A 20,233-nucleotide genomic window follows, 5' to 3' on the forward strand; every position below is an offset into this window, starting at 1 on the left:
CTCTTGGGCTTATCAGCGACCCGACCTCTAGCAATTTGTTTCACGCTTCTACGTTTCAGATTATACATCTATAAAATGGAGAAAATAGTGATCCAAATCATAGGGAAGTTGAGGTTAAAAGGAGAGATTCCATGGAAAGCCCGGTGCCCGGCATATAAGAAGCATTCTCTGTTGGCTATCAGTGCAGGGTATCAGTGTATTGCCTCTCTTCGCTAAAGCCATCCTGCACGACCAGCTGCATGAGAATGGAGGTGCAAATCGCTCCCCTTGGCAGTCGGCACAGCCTTAACCTTTATCTGTGGAGGGTCACTACAGGAGGAAGGATTTATCAGCCTGAGTCCGTGTGCTGCTCTGTTTGCGTCTTGCTCCTGCCGCGTGGCTGTCAGCAGCTCGTGTTGGATTGCCCTGTGGTTCCGCCTCCAGCAGCACGCCCAGGACGTGTTGTCTCTTGTCAAGTTTGTAGTCTGGCCTGTACTGGCGATCACTTTGCATGGCCCTCCCAACATGGACACTGAGGGTCCCAGACCCCGTGACACTGCGCACAGGTAGTTTCCAATGCCCTGACTCGCTCTGTGTGCCTGCCACCAGCCCCCGCCTGCCTGCACTGCCTAAGTTGTATCCCAAAGCCCTGCAGACATGCACACGGCACACACTGCCCTGCGCATGAGCAAGATCCCCGGAGTCCAACTTCCTCTGCAAGGCTGCCTGCCAGCCTCGGCACAGCCGCCAGAGAGTAGTCTCCTGCTTGTCCCGCAAATACAGACTAGCTATAGCCTGGGCAACACCCAGGCGTCTGCGTTCTCCCACGGGCTGCAACCACACCTTCTCCAGTGAGCTCTGAATGTCAGCCTTGGAGACGGCCTCTTATTCCAAGTTTGTCTTTCCTGGGGTACTCTCCCTCAGCCCTATGGTATCCTTTGCAGTTCTGTTTACATCTCCAGTTACTTCCCTAATATAGTCAATACATTTTTTATATTAAATTTCCATATTCAAATTAATGGAAATGAATGTCCAGAATGGACCCTGATGCACTATTTTACATATTATTATTTTATTCAATAAATATTTACTGAGTTCTTGCAATGTGGCTGGCACTGTTGTAAGTAGTAAAGAAACAGCAGTGAACAAGACAAAATTCCTGTCCTTATAGAACTCACTTTCTCTATAGGAAGGCAGATTGGGGCAACAGAGTAAATGATGTGTGAGATGTCTCTTTGACGCTAGAAGTCAGAAGGTGCCCCTTATATGTTTCATAAAGCTAAGCTTTGAGATAAAACTCACATCTCCTCCCTACTTTACAAAAGTTGGTTTAAAATATCAAGTAATGCAAATCCAGTTTATTCAAATGTTGCCGTAGTCTTTTTGTTTAACCATATTTTGAAATCAAATTGCTTTTGAGTGAACTTGTCTTACAAGTTCTTTATGATATACGTTTTAAATTTACAATTTTACTATTCTTGTATCCTGGTGCTTGGTTCTCTATTCAGTCATCTAATGTGAGTGGCAGTATTCACTAGATATGTCATTACTATGCAGATAGTTATTCTTTTAAAGTTGCTTAGCAACAATTATTCAACATTCAACTCTTATCAACTTTTGCCCTGAGATGATTTGAAACCCTGAAAAGGGTGTACTATTTCAGGTATCTAGTATTGAACTCTGTTATTTCTTTGCTAAAACAGCACAAGTTCATTTTACAACTTGTATAACAATAATACATTTATTTAAGCCCATAATAACTGTCAATTGAGCCCAGCATTTCTGCATGTTTCTGTCAGATTTAGAGATATCCAGAACACAAAACTAGTTGGAATAAGTACATTTGTGTTTCAAATTTACTAATCCTGAGAGTCAAGATGCATTTCTTGATCAAATAAATTCTGAAAATGAAAGGATAAAAAATGTAGTTAGACTAGATCAACTTACCAGCCTCTTCAAATTAAATAATTTTATATGAATCTAATTGACACAACAAAGGACCTCTAGTCTTTCCTCTGTCAGGTCTCTTACCAAAAGAATAAATTAGAAGCCAAAGAGAAAATGCAAACAACCCTCAAGTGTTGTTCACTGCAAAACCAAGTTTTTTTTTAAACATATCATCAAAGAATGGTGCCAAGGACTAGAAAGCAGAGGGAGGGTTACGTGGTGTTATAAAAAAATAAAGCAACAAGTACAAACACAACAGTAACCATTATTTTTATTTTCCCTCTCAGACAAGTGTGTTCTTATATTACACATTGAACAAGTTCATGAAATTTTATGAAGAAATTGAAATTGTGAAGAGCTGGATTGTGCTAAAAGAGGGGAGCTAATTATGCCAAATGAAAGAAAACCTGTGGTTGATCCTTAATTGAAATAAAATAATTATCTTCCTACCTTATTGGATCTTTAGGGTGGGTACCGAGTAATTTTCTATTTTTAAAAATCCAACATCAGTGAAATGTTCTTCTTTAACAAGGCCCAATATGTCGTGGGGGATAGTAGACAAGAATAGTGATAACGATTCTCATAAACATCACCCCGTCAAAATATAAAGCATTGCCACCCAGGACGCAGAAGACCCCCATGTGTCCATTCCCAGTCAACCAAATTCACTCCTCTAGATGTAAGCATCCTCCTAATTTTTGTGACTGCTATTTCTTTGCTTTTCTTTATAGTATTACCACCAACGTCTGTATTCCTTACAATATTGTTTCATTTTGCCTGTTTTTGAACTTTGTACAAATGGATTCATACTGTATGTACTTGACTTCTTTCTTTCAGTCATTATTATAGCTATAAGAAGCTGTTGTTCATTCAGTCCCACTGCTATGGGACTATACCATAACTTTTTATCCATTCTACGGTTGAGGAAAAGTAGGATTGTTTCTGCTTTGCGGCTGCTAAAATACTTATATGAACATTCTTTTATTGTATCCTAATCGTCTACAAGATTATCTAGTGTACATATGTAGGAGAAATTTTGTGGGTTGTAATGTAATAATAATAGCAATAAAAATGATAGCAAACACTTTATATTGTTTATTGTGTTCCAGGTAATGTTCTGAGCATTTCATATAGATTAACTTGTTTAATTCTCACAAAAATCCTGTGAAGGCAAAAATTGGTTCTTGGGAGGGAGAGGTAGATTAAATCTTACTTTTTTATGTATGAAGTTACATGGTCAAGGTCATAAAACTAGGAAGATGGGATTCAAACCCATGTAGAGCAGGTCCTTGAATAACCTCGTTTCATTCAACATTGTTTCATTATAATGATTAGGTGCTGTAAGAACTTAACTCATGTTTATATGAATTAGCCTGTGTTAAATTGGTTTTATTATATGTCGTTTTGCTTCAAGTCACAGAACCTACCCAAGAGGTTAAGTGAGGACTTACTGTAGTTGGCAGCAGAATCTGTCCTCAACTACCACATCATAATACAATAGTATTTATAGAGTATAAGCTTCAAATTTATTAGAGAAGGTCAAACTGTTTTCCAATGAGGTTATACTGTCACTAGCAGGATAAGAGAGTTTCTATTACTTCCTATCTTTGTCAGCACTTGTTATTGTCAACTTCCTTATTTTAGTCAATCTGGAAGTTGTGTAATAGAATCTCATTATGATTTATATTTGTGTTTATTACAAATGAGGCAAAGGATTTTTGTTTGTTTGTTTGTTTGTTTACTGATCATGTGGATTTCCTTAGTTGTGAATTTCTTACTCAGGTTTTTTTTGCCTATTTTCTATTGGATTTTATGTGTTTCTCACTAATACACAGGTGTTCTTTAGATGTTCAGTCAGCCCTTGGTATCTGTGGGTTCTGCATCCACAGATTCAACCAACCGCAGATCAAAAATATTAAGGGAAAAAAAGTTATGTTGTTGCTGATGTGTGCTATGTAGTGAGGCCTACAATGGTTGTGTCTGTACTGAACATGTACACACTTTTTTCTTGTCATTATTCTCTAAACAATACAGTATAACTGTTTACATAGCATTTACATTTTACTAAGTATTATAAGTAATTTAGAGATGATTTAAAGTCTATGGGAAGATGTGTGTAGGTTATATGCAAATACTACGCCATTTTATACAAGGGACTTGAGCATCCATGGACTTCGGTGTTCACTAGGGTTTCTGGGACCAATTCCCATAGATACCAAGGAATGACTGTACTGTTTCTTCGGCCATTATATGTGGTGCTACTATCCCTTCATACTCAGAGGCTTGTGTTTGCAGACTTTAGTGCTTCTGATGGAAAAAGAGCATGTTAATGTATTCAGATTTATTCACTTTTTCCCTTAGAAGTTAGAGCTGCTTGTGTCTTACTTTAAAAATCCTCTCCTACCCCTTATTTTGAAGACATTCTTTATACTATATTCTTCTATGTCGTGTTGTAATTTTCCCTTTAACATTTCAATCTTTAACCTACAACCGATTCTAAGCACCAAAGTTTCCACAAAAACAAAAACAAAAACAAAAAAAAACCCATTGTCCTAGAACCATTTATTGAAAAGGAGTCCTTTCTCCACTGCAGGGCAGTACCACTGTTCCATAAACCAGCCTCCATATAATAAAATGCTACACTATCTTAGTACCTAAGTTATATTTTTATATCTGGCAGGCAGGGTAAGTCCTATTACATTATTCTTCTTAGAGAGTGCCTTGGCTATTCTTGGTCCTTTGAACTTCCATATAAATTTTAAAATATGCTTGTCAATTACAAAAACTATTTAGTATTTTGATGAAGATTGCATTGAAATTACAAACCATTTGGGGATAATGAAGATATTTACAATATTAAATCTTCCAATTTTTGAGCATGGAATACCACTTTATTTAAGTCATCTTTAGTTTCTTTAAATAAAATTTCATAGTATTCTCTAAAGAGTTTTGAACATCTTTTGTGAAGCTGCTTTCTAAATATTTAATATTTGTTGATATTATTTTAAGGATAGTTTATACATTTTCATGTTGTTTGTTGCTGCTATATAGAAATGCAATTGATCTTTGTATAGCAATTTTTGCATCTAACAGACTCGTTCAATTCTCTTCTTCATCCTAAGAATTGATAGATTCTTTAAGATTTTCTACATAGACAATGTTATCTGAGACTAACAGTTTGGACTTGAAATGCAGTGATGGCAGACATCCTTGTTTTTTCCCCAGTTTCAAAGAGAAAGCTCTCAAGGATTCATTACAATGTTTGCTGATGTTCTGTAGAAACCCTTTAATTCGTTTGATAAAGTGCCCTTTTTACCTAGTTTGTTAAAGAGCATTTGCATAATGAATGGATATTGAATGTTTAGCAAATGCTTTTTTCTACATCTAATGAGTTGGTTATGATGAAATCTCCTTTAATTTGATTATGTGATGGATCAGTTTTTCTAATGTAAAAACAACTTGGGATTCCTGGCATAAACCTGACCAGGTCACGATGAATCACCCTTTGCTGGATTTGTCTTATTAATTACTTAGCTTATGATTTTGCATCCGTGTTCCTAAAGTGAAATTGGCTCGTAATTTTCCTCTCATACCATTATTTGGTATCAGGTATTTGCTGGTGTCATAAAATGAGTTAGGGAGTAGCCCTCTTTTTCTATTCACGAGAAGGGCTGAAGTTTGGAATTATTTATTTCTTGAATATTTGGCAGGGCTCACAAAAGAAGTTGTTTACTTCTGGAATTTTCTTTCTAGGAATATTGATTCAATTAATTTGATGGCTATAGAATTATTCTGTTTTCTATTTTGGTAAGCTCTATATTTCTGAAAATGTGCCCATTCTTCTAAATGTTACGAATTTACTGGCTTTAAGTTGTTCATAATATTGTATCTTAACGTCACAACAGAAATAGTTACGTCCTCTTTTTCACTCCTGATATGGTTCTGTATACCGATCTCTTTTTCTTAATTAACTTTGCCAGAGGTTTGTCACAATTCTTAAGTCCTTTTCCAAGAATAAACTTTTGATTTTTTTTTTATTGCTTTCTGCTCTTTATTTCCTTCTATTTCCTTTGAGATTTTTTTCTAATATATTAAAATAGATGCTCTTATTAATTTTTAGCCTTTCTTTCTTTCTGCTAGACACATTTAAGGTCATCAATTTCTCCCCACTACTGTTTTAACTACAACCCATTAATTTTATTAAGTATTTCACTAGTGTTCAGTTCCACTTATATTCTAGGATCCATCAGGATTTGATTGATGCATGGGTTATTTGCAACTGTTAACTTCCTACGATATGGGGCTGCTTTATCACTTACTTCCACAATACTAATCCTCCTAGTGAATTGACCCTTTCATTATATGAAGTTGCTTTATCTTTAGCAATGTTTCTGCCATAACATTTCCCCAGATATTAATTTATCATCTTACTTTTGGTTGGTAAAACTTTTGGCATCATTTTACTTTCAAACTTTCTGTATTTTATACTTAGGTATGGTCTCTTACAACAGCATAAAATTGCTTTTATTTTTCAACCAGTTTTAATTATCTGCCTTTAACTGGATAACTTAGTTCATTTACATTAAATGTGATTATTGACATATATGGGTTATATCGATTATCTCAGTTGTTTTCTATTTATCCTTCCCCTTCTATGTTTCTTTTTACGTTCCTTATAACAATTCTTTTCCTATTTCGTTTTTCCCTTCTACTAGCTTGGAAAGTATATACTCACTAATATATAACAACCATTTTAGTGGTTTTTATGTAGAAATGAGTTATACACTAGAAATCACATTTATACTTAATCAGTATCTTTATTCTCTTCTCAGACAATCCACATTTAGAGCACTTACTCCAATCACTACTTTACCAACTTATGTATGATTATTCTTGTGTATTGTAAAATCCGTCATTTGTTTAACTCCATGAAACATTGTTGTATATGGTAAATATTCCTTTGGATTAATCAATATTTTCAAGCACCTTGGTCCTTTGTTCCTTCTTTCAGCACCTTCCCACTATATCCAGCACATCCTTTAGACTAATCTCCTTTAGCAAGAAACTGCAGGGGACAACGTTGCTCATGTTTTGTTGTCTGAAACTGTCTTTATTCCACTATCATTCTTGAAATATATTTGGTGAGAAAAGTTATTTGGTGAGGAAGTTATTCTCACACACATTAGATATAGTCATCCAACTGGTTTCTGGCTTCCATTATTGCTGTTGAGAAGTCAGCTAAAGAAAAGTCTAGCTGATATTGCTTTGAAAGTTATCTGTGACTTTTGTTTTGGCTGCTTTTACAAGTTGTGTTTAGCATTCTGCTGTTTCAATATGGTTTATCTAAGTGAGGATTTCATATTTATCCTGCTTGGGATAAATCTGTAGGTTTGTATTTTTCATTGGTCTGAAAAATTCTCAGTAATTATCTCTTCACATATTGGTTCTGCCCCATTATCTATTTGAAACTATTATTAGTGATACATTACTCTTTGCTTTATCTTCCACTCTTTCATAGTTTCAAGCTCCTTTTCTGTGCTACATACATTCTGGATAATTTCTTCTAATTTGCAGTTGTTAATTTGTTTTTCAGGCCCATCTAATCTTCTATTAAACCTGCCCACTGATTTATTTTTAATTTTAGTTATTCTATTTTCCATTTCTAGAACTTCTATTTGGTTCTTTTTCAAATATGCTAGGTCAGTTTTCATAATGCCTTGTTTCCTGTATTTTCAAACTTGACATTTATTTTTTAAAACTACAAACATAGATGTTTTATATTACGCATGTGCTAATTCCAAAGTTGTTTTCTGGTAGCAACAACAAAGTTCTTTGCTACTTTTCATTCATGGTGCTCGTCTTCCCTGTAGTTTATTTAAACTTGAGGCATTCACTTCCAAGGAAGATTATTTGTGACCCTAGCATCCTCCAAACACTTGTTGACATCTGCCAGGCACTCATTCTGGGGCCAATAGATTCGTAAGTTTTAGCACCCAGATGACTAGCATTTGGGGTGGCCTACAACTTTGCACAAATACTGGAGGTTTGCTTCTGGCTCACTCTTACCTTAGCAGTGCAATCCTGAGGGGCTGGCTCTCTCCACTTCCTATGCGCTCTGTGCTTTGTCTTCTGCCCACTGTATTCCAAAGGACCTTCAAAACCAAAGCTGAAATTCACCCTCAGGACAAGAGAAGCGTCAGCAGTTTCTCTTAGATATTGGCCTTGTATGGGGACAGAGTCCCAGAGAACAGTTTCCAGCTCTCAGCCTCACGTGGAAAGGTGCTGGCTCAGGTAGTAAATGGCCATCAGCTGTGACTGGCTGGCCATCAGCTGTTACCGGTTAGCCATTAGCCACTGATATAACTGCTGTGGCTACGTTGGTGGGTTGGTGGGCAGAGAAGCAGATGACAGATTGCGGATCGTGTGGCTCCTGTGTCCTGTGTCTCCAACCCAGCCGCCAGCAGGACTATAGTGGTATGACTTCCCTATTTATGGCTCTGTGGTGTTCCTTTTTGGCCTCACCATATCCTACATTCTTGTGTGGGGAGCGGGAGCTGAGATCCCCGCATGACACCTTGTAATTAATCTCTTAGGATATTGCCAACTCCTAGATGCTTCTCAAAAATGCTTTTATATTCTACGTAAAAGTTTAGTTTTCAGCAAGAGAACTGCTCAGGTTAACATAGTCTGCCACATTACTGAAAAGGAAATCTAACATCTTTGTGGAAAGGTACTTTTGTAGCATCCTTTTTTTATTTATGTCAGAAAATTTTCCATGTCATTAAAAATTTGTAAATCTAAATTTAAATTGTTTAATTATACATGTTATCACAACTCACTTAACCGTTCTGACATTTGGGAGAATTCTGCTCTCAAATTTTTACTCTTAAAAACTAATTCTAATAACATGTTTATATGAAAAACTTTGTCCACATTTCTGAATCATTTTCCTTAGGAAGGAATTTGAGAAATAGAATCAATGGGCCCAAAAGGTTCTGATAATATTTACAGTTAACACATATTGCCAACTGATTTCCATCAGTTGTCGGAGTCCCCTGTGACACCCCCCACCAATGGTAAGGTGCTAACTGTGCTAGCGCTCAGTACCACCGAGTATAATCCAAACACATCCATCACTCCAAATTGCCAGCAGGAAAATGATATGATCAGACTGCGTATCAGTAAGGTGTTGTTTGCAGCCACATGGAGAATAAACACTAAGGAGTATATCGAAGACATGGAAGCCACAGATAGGTTACTACAGAAAAACAAATTGAAGTCTAAAGTATCAGACTGATAAGCAGAGAAAAAGGAATGAGTTTTAGAGTAGAGTGTATCAGCTTTAACTGTGTAACAAACCACCATGAAACATAGATATTTAAAAGATATACCATTTATTTAGCTTATGATTGGCGATTTCAGCTGGGTTCAGCAGGGCAGGTGTTCTGGTCTTGTCTGGGCTCATTCATGCATCTGCAGATGGCTGAGAGCTGGCTGGTCTCGGGTGACTGGAACTGGGGTGGTTCACTTCTGTCCCCATGCTCTCTCATCCTCTGGTTAGCCAGCCCGAGCTTGTTCACATGGCAGCTGGGGAGGTTTCCAATTGGGCAGGTGAAAGGATGCAAGGCTCTGGGGCTTAGACCCCAAGTTTGATGTCACTGTCCACATTCTTTTGAGCAAATCAACCAGCAAGGCTAGTCCACGTTTGAAGAATTGGAAAAGAGATGGAATTCTTGATGGGAAGACCTGCAAAGTCACATTGAAAAGGGCATGGGTACCAGCAGCAGTAAACTATGCCCATTTGCAGTCCACCACATGGAGTTGTCAGAATTGCTGAATAATGAGAAAAAGGCTCTAGGGAAATGGTGATATCTAGGCTGAATTCTAGAATTCTGAACTAGTGAACTGGGTATATGTTAATATCATGCACTCACTGAAAAGGGAAGAGGAGTAAGTTTGATTTTAAATGAGTCAAAAATGAGATTCAGGTTAGACTTAAGAATTTAGCTAATATTTGAAGCAATGGATCTGTAAAGAGTCTTAAAAATGAAATCCCAGAAAACATCATTTAAAAAAAAAAAAAAAGAAATATGATAACCTAAAGGAGAGTTAGGCAGTATACAAACCAAGTAGGAAAGGTTTAAAAGCAGTAAAGAACAGTGAATACTATGGAGACTCACAGGAGCGTATACCTATCAGTTTTGAAAGAGCTGACATATCATGCTGTATGCCTTCAACTTCTACAGTGATATGTGTGAGTTATTTCTCAATAAAACTGAAGGAAAAAAGACCTAATATAAATGCAATTGCATCTGAAAAACGATCACTTCAGAGATCTCAGAGTAAACATCCACAACTAAAAATACAAGCCATTTTAGTTTGCAATATTTTTTTAACTTCATAAACATTTTAGGATGTGAATGGGATTACCGTTTGATTTTTTTTCACTTTATAAATCAACTTAAGTGTAAGAAAAGTTTATGAACGTGTTTTTATCTCCCCAACCATTAGGCAATAAATGATATTCTCAAGATAACTACAAATTATTGAATTTAAGGAGTTATCTGTTATTAACACTATAGAAATGTATTACATGTTGCATAATAGATTATACAAATGATAGTATAATACTGAATCTTAAAGCTTCCTTTTAACCATTCATTGCAAATAAGCAATGACTCAGGGAGAAAGGACATTTAAAAGAATAACCATCTATTATTAATAATATTTAATCATTATGTATTAAAGTCGAAAGGATGAAACTTTCAGGATGACAATGTATTTAAACAACAACCTTGTTAAAATTCCACATCTATCATTACCATGGTATACTTATCTGATGAAGCTAAAACCATGAGGCTAATGCTTGGACAAGAATAGCATTAAAAACAAATTTATATATAAAAAACGTTTTGGCAAAATCCACAAGTTTGTCCATTTTAAAAGAGCCGTTCTTTGTTTAGTCCAAATATCAAATCCCCTCCAGCGAGTAGTTACCTCAACACTGTAAAGTCCGTCCTTATCTGTATGTAACACCAGTGGTCCTTATCTGTATGTTGCAAAGAACATTCACAATAACCCCAAATTAAGTGTGTGTGTGTGTGTGTGTGTGTGTATTTCATTAACATCAGGCATTCTAAAAGCTGAAGAAATAAACTTTAACAACCAATGATAGTTAAAATAAGTGGTTCTGCACTTTCAATGCTTTGTTAAGCCTTACTGTATAGACTAGGATTTTGGTTTCCCGGACTCAGTAATACTAAATTGCCTGTTGGGTTTAGTGGCTTCTTGCATCAGCTCCTGCAACTGTCCGATTTGTTCATCACGAAAGTCATTAAGTTTTTCTTCTGGTAGGGCAGTTCCAAAACATGCTTTTTCAGTTGAATTTTGTCTGTTTTCATTAGCTTGTTGCCAGAGCACTGCTGCATATGCCTAGTAAAAAGAGACAAATGAAGGTTATAGATATAAAATTAAAATGAGATCTGTATTCACTCATTTAATGTTGGAGGACTCAAAGAATTCTAATTCCACGTCACCCATTTTTCTCCATCAGAGTCTTCTGCCTGTGGAGAAAATGATACAAACAATACTATAGCTGTGTCTTTACTATTCAGTGATAACATCAAATATCTTATTTTTAGTATTTTTAGAGATTTAATAGACTTTTAGCGAAGTTCTTAGCCTGGAAAGCTGGGGAGTTTGGCGGGGGAGTGGGAGTGGTGGTGGTGAGTGGCCCGTGGATGGGCTTTAAGAACATATAAACCACCCAAAAATCATATGCAAAATTGTATGGTTGTATGTATACAAGCACACACACGGGGGCCACAGCTGTCATTAGCTTTTCCAGGAGTAGCCATGGATCTTATAGTGGGTCTCCAAGTTGATTGAGTTCACCTCCGTCTTCAATTTAAAAACTAATTTAGATCACACTAGAGAAAAACCCTTTTAAAACCTTTAAGCCTTCAATATTTAACAACCATCTTTGTCAGCAAAAAAAAATTCTACACTTTTCATGCTGTCATTTTTCTCTCATTCAGTCAGCATTTTCAATATAATAGTCCAACTACCACTGTCTTGCACAAGTGACATTTTTTTGAAGCAGACTCTCACTCTAAAATCAATCTTTTCATCAGACAGTAAGTACCACTGTATTTCAGTTCATAAAGTTAGAAGATTATACGCACCCTCTGGGTAAGTGAATGAATCTGTTAATGCTACATAATGCGGTTACTCTGTATCTGGTTTAAGACAATTACATTGCTTATAACTGGATTGCCAACATCAAAACTTTAATTCCAGACCTTCCAAACGTTTCCTTGTATTAGAAATAAAATTTTCTTCATGTTTTACAGAAATCCATTTCATAAGTAACCAAAAAATAAAACAAAAAGCCCACAAAACTGTACACATCCTAAGCTTCATCAGTCCCGCTTCTAAGCAAATGCCCAAGAGCAGGGTCTCTCACCCCGCCACTAGTAACAAATTGGACAGTTTGGATGACACTTTGTAGTGGGGTGGCTGGGAGTCTGTTCTTGCATTGTAAGGTGCTTAGCAGCATTTCTGGTCTCTGTCCACTAGCTGCATGAACCCCGATAATTACACACAGAGAATGGTGTGTCACCTCGGCAATGTTCTTCCCAACAATGTCCAACCTCAATCTAAGCATAAGAAAACACCAGACAAACCTCATTAAGGGACGCTCTACAAAATAACAGAGTAGTAGTCTTCAAATATTTTCATACCATGAAAGCTAAGGAAAGACTAAAGAGCTGTTGCCAGTTAGCGGAAACTAAGACAGCATGACAATCATACGCAATGTGGAATACTGCATTAAGCCCTAGAACAGAAAAAGAACGTTAGTGTAAAAACTGGTGAAACTGAATATACTAAAGTAGGCAATACTGTACCAATGTTCATTTCTTAGTTCTGATAATTGCACTATAATTATGTAATATGCTAACATGTAGGGAAGCTGTACTAGTTTTGCAACTCTTCTGTAAATCTGAAATTAACTCAAAATAAAACGCTAAAAGGATTTTTATTCAAAAAGAGATTCAACAGATAACTAATTACAATGTGTCAATTCATTCTTATTCAAACAAAAATGCTGTTAACAGAAAGAAATGAGGAAATCTTAAAAACTGATTGGATGTTTGATGATATTAAGAATTACTGATCTTGGAGATGTAATGATGGTATTATGGCCATGATTTTAAAGAGTCTCTTTTAGAGATCAATATTGAAATATGTGTGAATAAAAGTATATGCTTGTGATATGGTTTAAAATAATTTATAGGTGGGAGTACACATGAAACAAGACTGGCCATGAATTGATAAAGGTTGAAGCAGAGTGATGGGTACATAGTGGTTCATTATAGCCTCCTTACATTTGTTTATGTTTCAAATTTTTTCCATAAACTAAAATGTGTGTGTATATATATACACATATACATATATTAGACATATACACACATATATGTCTTGGCGTAGAATTAACCCCTGGTGGTTTGCAGAATGTGAAAGCATTTACAAGACTCTCCGAGAGTACGCAAAGATTTATTGAAAGTCAGAGAGAGAGAGAGAGAGAGAGAGAGAGAGAGAGAGAGAGAGAACACGCATTAGTTCTGTTTGGAACTGGCAGAAGTTTGCCAGGGCAGTCTGATGGAGACAGCTGCAGAGACAGAGGAGTAAGAGAGAGATACTGGCAAATGGAGTTGTGCCAGGACAGAGAGACCTATGGGGAACAACTGCCCCGATAAGAAGGAGTGCTGGGGTTTTATATTTTTCCATGCAGGATATAGGGTTCTTGTCAGCTTGCAGGGAGGGGCTGCCATTACAGTTGTCTTTTCCTGGGAACTGTCCTGTTCCCATCGATGATGGATGTCAGCTTGTAGGAGGTTGCTTTTGCAACTGGGGACCGTTCTGTTCCTACTGTGAAGGATGTAAGGTACTTGTCAGTCTGCAGGTGCAGTGCGGGCCAGGGGAGTCAAAGCCAAGCAATTATTAATGTTTAGCTCATTGAACTAAAGCTATTTCAATCACTTCTAAATTTCAACTTTAAATTTTGAATTTAATTTATCTACAAAGCTTCCCAGGCACTGCAAAACTACCCGTGGCCTGCTCTAACCACAAGCCTGTCACTCCAGACAGTCCTCTCAGATTGATTTAACTTCTCAAATGGAAAATCATAGCTCTCAATTTTTTGTTTCAATGACTGAGGGATATCAAGAGTCTTCAATGCTAAATTGAACTTTTGTGAGCAAGCAAAGAAAAAAACAAACTCTTATTCAAGTTCAAATATTATCTGTTCTTTGTCATCTCAACTTCTAAAATATCATTCACATTTTTTTTTCCCTGTGGATTCCTCAGGCTTCAAAGAAGAAAATTAGCTTTCAGGGCATCAATTCTCAATCCTGAGACCTTTATTTCCAATAAGGTCATAATGACTACATGGGTAACAAAGGTTTGTCCTCTTTAGTTCTTGATGTTAATTTAATTAATCTTGTTTGATCCTCATTCTCTCCTGCCTATTAACTATCTTTTTTAAGTTTCTCCTTCCTATTTAGAATGTGTTCATTAGAGAACACACTAACGGTCTTTAATGAAAAAAGACTACATTTACCAGCAGTTTTTCTTCTTTCTGTTTCTGGAAATATTTCTTAAATACCTTAACATTATTATAATTTTTTAAGCCATACACATTTTAAAAATCTAAGTAAAACACACCAAAATTATTTTTAAATAGGTTTTTAAATAGGTTTCACAATTTCCCCACCAAAAGATAGGATTTTAAATTGATACTTTAGCACATGCTTAGGAACGCTGAAAAAATTCACTTCCTGTACCATCACGTTACCATTTGTATGTACAGAGTGAATCCCTGAGTTTGAGCTACTGCCCCACAGGCTAACATCAAAGTGGAATAAAATTACTCACACACTTGGCATACAAAAAGGTGAGACTGATTGGTTCTTACGAACATATCTGAGCCACAATTTTTTAAGACAGAAATAAGGAACAGAGTTGGCAAGAGGACAAGAAACTGGGATTTGAACGTGAGATAGTGACAGAGTCACAGAAAGCCAAGAGTCAAGAAAACAGACTTTAGAGAGTTGAGATCACAAACGGGAGTAATAGGAGGTGGCGTTCGTCTTCCACTCGGTATCATGGCCGCCCTCAGACCACTCGTGAAGCCCTAGATCGTCAAAAAGAGGACCAAGAAGTTTATCTGGCACCAGTCAGACCGATATGTCAAAATTAAGCGTAACTGGCGGAAACCAGAGGCATTGACAACAGGGTGCGCAGAAGATTCAAGGGCCAGATCTTGATGCCCAACATTGGTTATGGGAGTAACAAGAAAACAAAGCACATGCTGCCCAGTGGCTCTTGGAAGTTCCCGGTCCACGGCGTCAAGGAGCTTGAAGTGCTGCTGAAGTGCAACACATCTTACTGTGCTGAAGTTGCTCACAACGTCTCTTCAAAGAACCTCAAAGCCATTGTGGAAAGAGCAGCCCAGCTGGCCATCAGAGTCACCAATCCCAATACCCGGCTGCGCAGTGAAGATGAATAGACAGCTTGTGTGCAAATTGTGTTTCAATAAAACCATAAAATGCTTCCAAAAAAATAAAAAAATAAATGTGAGTAATAGGAAGATCAAGGCAGAAAAGGTACTGGACCCATCACATCTTAAAGAAATACATGTACACAGAAAGAAAATAATTGGTCAAATTAACTATAGTATACCTATACTATAAAATAGTATGCCACAGAAAAAAGAAAAAAGTCAAACATGTAATGACATAAAGAGCTCCCCAAGTGAAAAAGCAACTTGCAGAATATTATGTAAATACAATGCCACTTGCATATGTTTTGCAAATATGCACAAATTTATATATGTGATCGAATGTTTATACATTTATATGTATACATAGAGAAACTAAAAGGATACCCACAAAAATTTGGGGGCAGGCGATCACATTTTGTTTTGAATATATATCACCTCTGTACTATTTTGATCTCATAATAAATATTTAAATAATTAATATTTGAGTAATTAAATGGGAGAGAAGAAAGCAAGGAGTAGAGCAGCTTATAGGAGAAGTTTTGGAATGGAGAAAGTTATAGGTCTGGATTACCATGATTTGTCCTAACAGCAGTGACCAAATCAACTTGCCTATTGTAATTAATTTGACCATAAAGATTAACAAAGAAAATGCAAATTCTCACTACTTTGTTTAGTCACATATCTACTGTTTGCCCTTCTTTGTTCTTTAAAACAAAATTGCAACTAAATAACCCAAAAGTCCAGCCAGAAACATTTTTGATTCTGTAAGAAATCATGACATGTGAAAATCCAAACTGTCAAACTCTATAAATAAAAAGGTAATTAATTGCTGCACAAAAGGATATTCATATTTAGACAAGCATTTATCATAGGCCCTCCTTTAACAGTGAAACCGAATGGTTTAAGTTCTTTTTTTTTTGGAAGTACATAAATCATATTATAAATTCCCTTACAAGATAGGCGTATATAGCGCTGTTATGCCCATAATTTCCTGGAAAGCTAAAATGACAGTAATTTTTAAAGAGTTTTGGCAAGTTAAATTATTTGTACTCCTTCAATATAAACTCCCCAGAGAGAAGGACAACTAGTAGAAAGAAAAATTTACCCTTCTCCCCAAATTATTCAATTATTGTAGGACTTTTATTAGTAACCTTGAACCAACAAACTTAAGTTTGGAGCATTTAGTCGAGTTTTCCCTAGAGAACTGATTAAAAATGCCGTGCCTCCTTGAAGAGCAAAGACAACAACATCCCCCTCCATAAAAAACCTGAAAGTTACCTAAATTACAGTAACTAAATTCAAAGACACATTAGGGATTTGAACCACAGCTGCCCAAGTCATTAATACAGAGAAAAGAATCTATGTTGGCAATGATCATACATTTGATTACTTGGCTCTCTTTGACCAGGCTTTATGATTTTCAAGTCACTGATGATAGATTATCCATTTTTACAGCACATAAAAAACATCAAATAATAACCTGTGCTATTTCTTAGCCCACTTATAATGCATTGTTACATTGATTCACAGAAAAACAAAGAACAGAAAGTAGCACTAGTGTCACCATAAGTGTATTTCTCAGGTGGCCCAGTGGTTGGCCTCTCTGGAATCAAGTTCCCCGGGTCCCTCTGCCCAGTGCAGTAACCAGACTGAGGACTCCAGGGATAAGCAAAACAAGGTTTCAGTTGCTATTATACTTACAACAGCGCAAAAAAAGTGTCTGAAAACAAGAACATGGAAGGTCCTTGGTTCAGGAAGTAGTAAGGAAACGTGGAGACCTGGTTCACAAATGCTTTTCACAGTAGTGGTTACTACCCTGTTTCCCCAAAAATAACACCTAGCCGGACAATCAGCTCTAATGCGTCTTTTGGAGCAAAAATTAATATAAGACCCAGTATTATATTATATTATATTACGTTATTATATTATAAGACCCAGTCTTATATTATAGAAAAATAATACCGGGTCTTATATTAATTTTTGCTCCAAAAGACGCATTAGAGCTGATTGTCCAGCTAGGTCTTATTTTCGGGGAAACACGGTATGTTTTAAAAGTTATTTTCTGCTTTTAAGTATTATTCTAATGAACCAAATGAGACTGTACCATGATATTACATGAGTTATTAAAGGAGACTATATGATTAAGCATATAAAAAATGAACTTAGAATATTTATTCATAGGTTTAAAAGGAGACATAATGGGAAGAGAGAACAAAAATTAATTCATAGAGCCAACATGATAAAAGAAAGTACAAGGCATGAGGAAAACTTGAAGCCGAAGTATAAATCCTTCCTCAACACATTTCTCTTTAACTGCCTTCTTGCATGAAAAAAGGCACTGAACGTTGACAAATGTTACCAAGCATTTTCAAGTGAGAGTGCGCCTAGATAAGTTAAAGGAGTTTTTTGATCCCCTGAGCTTGACTTTATAGTAGAGAAAGTTATATCACTACAAAGTTTAGTCATAAAAGCCCTTATACCTCGCTCTGAGTATGCCTAAGAAATAACTTCCAGACATGCATTTAGTTCTTCAAATTGCAAGAACGGTGTCTATGATTTCTAGTATTTTACACGATTCTTCATCCTCTGGCCCTTGCTTATGTCACCAGCCTCATTATAAACTACGTGTAAGTTGCCAAATATATATTCTACTCTTGTTCGTGCAGCAATAACAGGCACATATTCCTTCTGTTGGAAATGTCTTTATTCACTTCATGGCATAAGACCAAGACTCAGCTCAAATGTCACTTTTCACTCCATGATACCTGCACCCCTGCCCCCAGTTTCCCTCTGGTGCTCTCCCGACACTGTACACATTTCTTATAGTAGCATCTTATAGCACACATCTTACGGCAGGTTATTTATGTTCTGTGATTTATGTTAGACTTTGAAGGCAAAGACCTACAGACAAAGGAACATGCCCAGACACTCACAGGCCGGCAGAGTCTGGCATTACCTAGCTTTAATATATATATTTATTGAAGCGGAAAGGAGGGGAAAGGGAGTCAGGTGTGTAATGTACAATGTGCCGGCCAATCAAAACCCACGTTCTCAGTTCACATGACAAACTGTGTATCACAAGGGAAATTGCCAATTTAGCATTATAGTCTGTATATTACCTCTTACATTTCACAAAAATACACAGAACTTGACAAATTTGAATGGATGAGCTTACAATCTAAACATCAGAATACAGACCCTGATTTATTTCCATAAAATGAGGATATTCAGTGAGGATTAATACAAACACGATTGTTTGAGGGTGGTTTTTATATTTCTCCTTCAGTTTTACAAAATCTCCCAAGATTATTTTAATTGTGTAATAAAAAAATATTGAAAAGGCAGCAAAATCTCCTTAATCCCAGATTTGAAAGTCAAATATTAATTGTCACATAAAATACTTTAAAAAACACTAATGGAATACTAAACGGTAACCAAAATGAAAACTATAAATAAATAAGCAACAAAACAAACAAAAGCAGGAAAATTTCTTTCAGATATCCTCATGTAAAGTTAAGAAATTTATGTTGCCACTATACAAACAGACACTTAATCTGATCTCTTACATATTCAACCTAAACGCAGTTCTTCCTTTTCCCCTTCTTCTGCATACATGTAAAACCTGCATCACTAAAAATAATAGTCTTTGTAGTAATAATGTATCACATCAATTTCCTTTAACTTTTTAAAATTTTTGTTTAAAGGATAAAATGTAGCTATTTCGTACATGTGTAAACTTTCTCAAATGATGGTAAATCTAAAGGCTGCTTAACAAAAACCATAGTTTACAGAGGATGATTCTCATGGAGATACTTTCTCTTTACTTTTCATCCAGATACAGTTTAATCTTTTAAAGAGTTACTTCGTCAAGGATCAAAGAACTCCAGGCTATTGTTTTCCCTTAGTTTCCTCATAGTCGTGATACATCATTTTAAACTATGTTCACTAATATATTTATTTTGCCATCTTTCCTAGAGTTTAAGTTCACTATATAATTGTTTATATGATGAAATGTAGTTTCAGTATGTAGCAAATTATGAGAAATTATGTTCGTCTGTCCTCCCTCCATCCCCAAATTGGTAGACTGTTTTCATTCCTAAACTTCACCCCCTAGTTATTCACTGTCAACAACTCAAACAAATCATCGAGATGACTAGTAACATAACTGTCATAGCTTTGTAAAAAAAACCAGGAATCAACACGCCTTTAGTTTAGTTTGCAGATAATTATTACCCTGCTATAATACATTCAGAAACAATGACATTATCAGTTAGTCATTCTCTTATGTTAGAAACCACAATGGTATCCTATTTCCCACAGGATCAAATTTAAATTCTATCAACCAACCTCAGGTAGTCTAAAATTATTTTCAATTTAAATTTAATAGGTATTCCCTGCCCCACATAAACAACCAACTTTACTCTGGCATATATCAGTTTTATTAATTTTTTATTTATATATCTATCACATCCACTAGACCTAAAGCTCCTGCTTGGCAAGGAAGATGTTTTATTCAAATAGACAATGAACAATCGATGACTGAATTCAGTGAGTAAATACCAAATCACCTTTCTCATTAGATCTATCTCTGTATCTGCTTTGTCCTGCCTCTTCTACTCCAGTTATTCTCTCCATCTGAAATGCCCTTTTTTCTTGTTTATCAACCTAAAACCTTATAAGGAAGATAACAAGACTAAGATTGAAATTGCAGCTATAGAAAGCCTTTATATTTTGAGATTCACA

General features: G+C 36.0%; 1 protein-coding gene and 1 pseudogene across 2 annotated transcripts in view; one reads left to right on the top strand and one right to left on the bottom strand.

The window, feature by feature from the left end:
- Positions 1-9,301: 9,301 nt before the first annotated feature.
- SDHAF3 (succinate dehydrogenase complex assembly factor 3) overlaps positions 9,302-20,233 on the bottom strand; it is a 53,268-nt gene continuing 42,336 nt past the window's right edge. The window contains exons 2-3 of one of the 2 annotated variants that reach the window (XM_033088943.1): positions 11,147-11,358; positions 9,302-9,672 (exon numbers count right to left, since the gene is read on the bottom strand). In XM_033088943.1, the coding sequence (XP_032944834.1) occupies positions 11,155-11,358 (204 nt within the window). In that variant the 3' untranslated portion in view covers positions 9,302-9,672; positions 11,147-11,154. Of the gene's footprint in view, positions 9,673-10,966; positions 11,359-20,233 lie in introns of those variants that run through there. The other variant, XM_033088944.1, reaches the window with a different exon arrangement.
- LOC117012569 (60S ribosomal protein L32-like) lies at positions 15,090-15,496 on the top strand (annotated as a pseudogene).

The sequence above is a fragment of the Rhinolophus ferrumequinum genome, chromosome 20, assembly GCF_004115265.2.
Source record: "Rhinolophus ferrumequinum isolate MPI-CBG mRhiFer1 chromosome 20, mRhiFer1_v1.p, whole genome shotgun sequence".
Taxonomy (NCBI): domain Eukaryota; kingdom Metazoa; phylum Chordata; class Mammalia; order Chiroptera; family Rhinolophidae; genus Rhinolophus; species Rhinolophus ferrumequinum.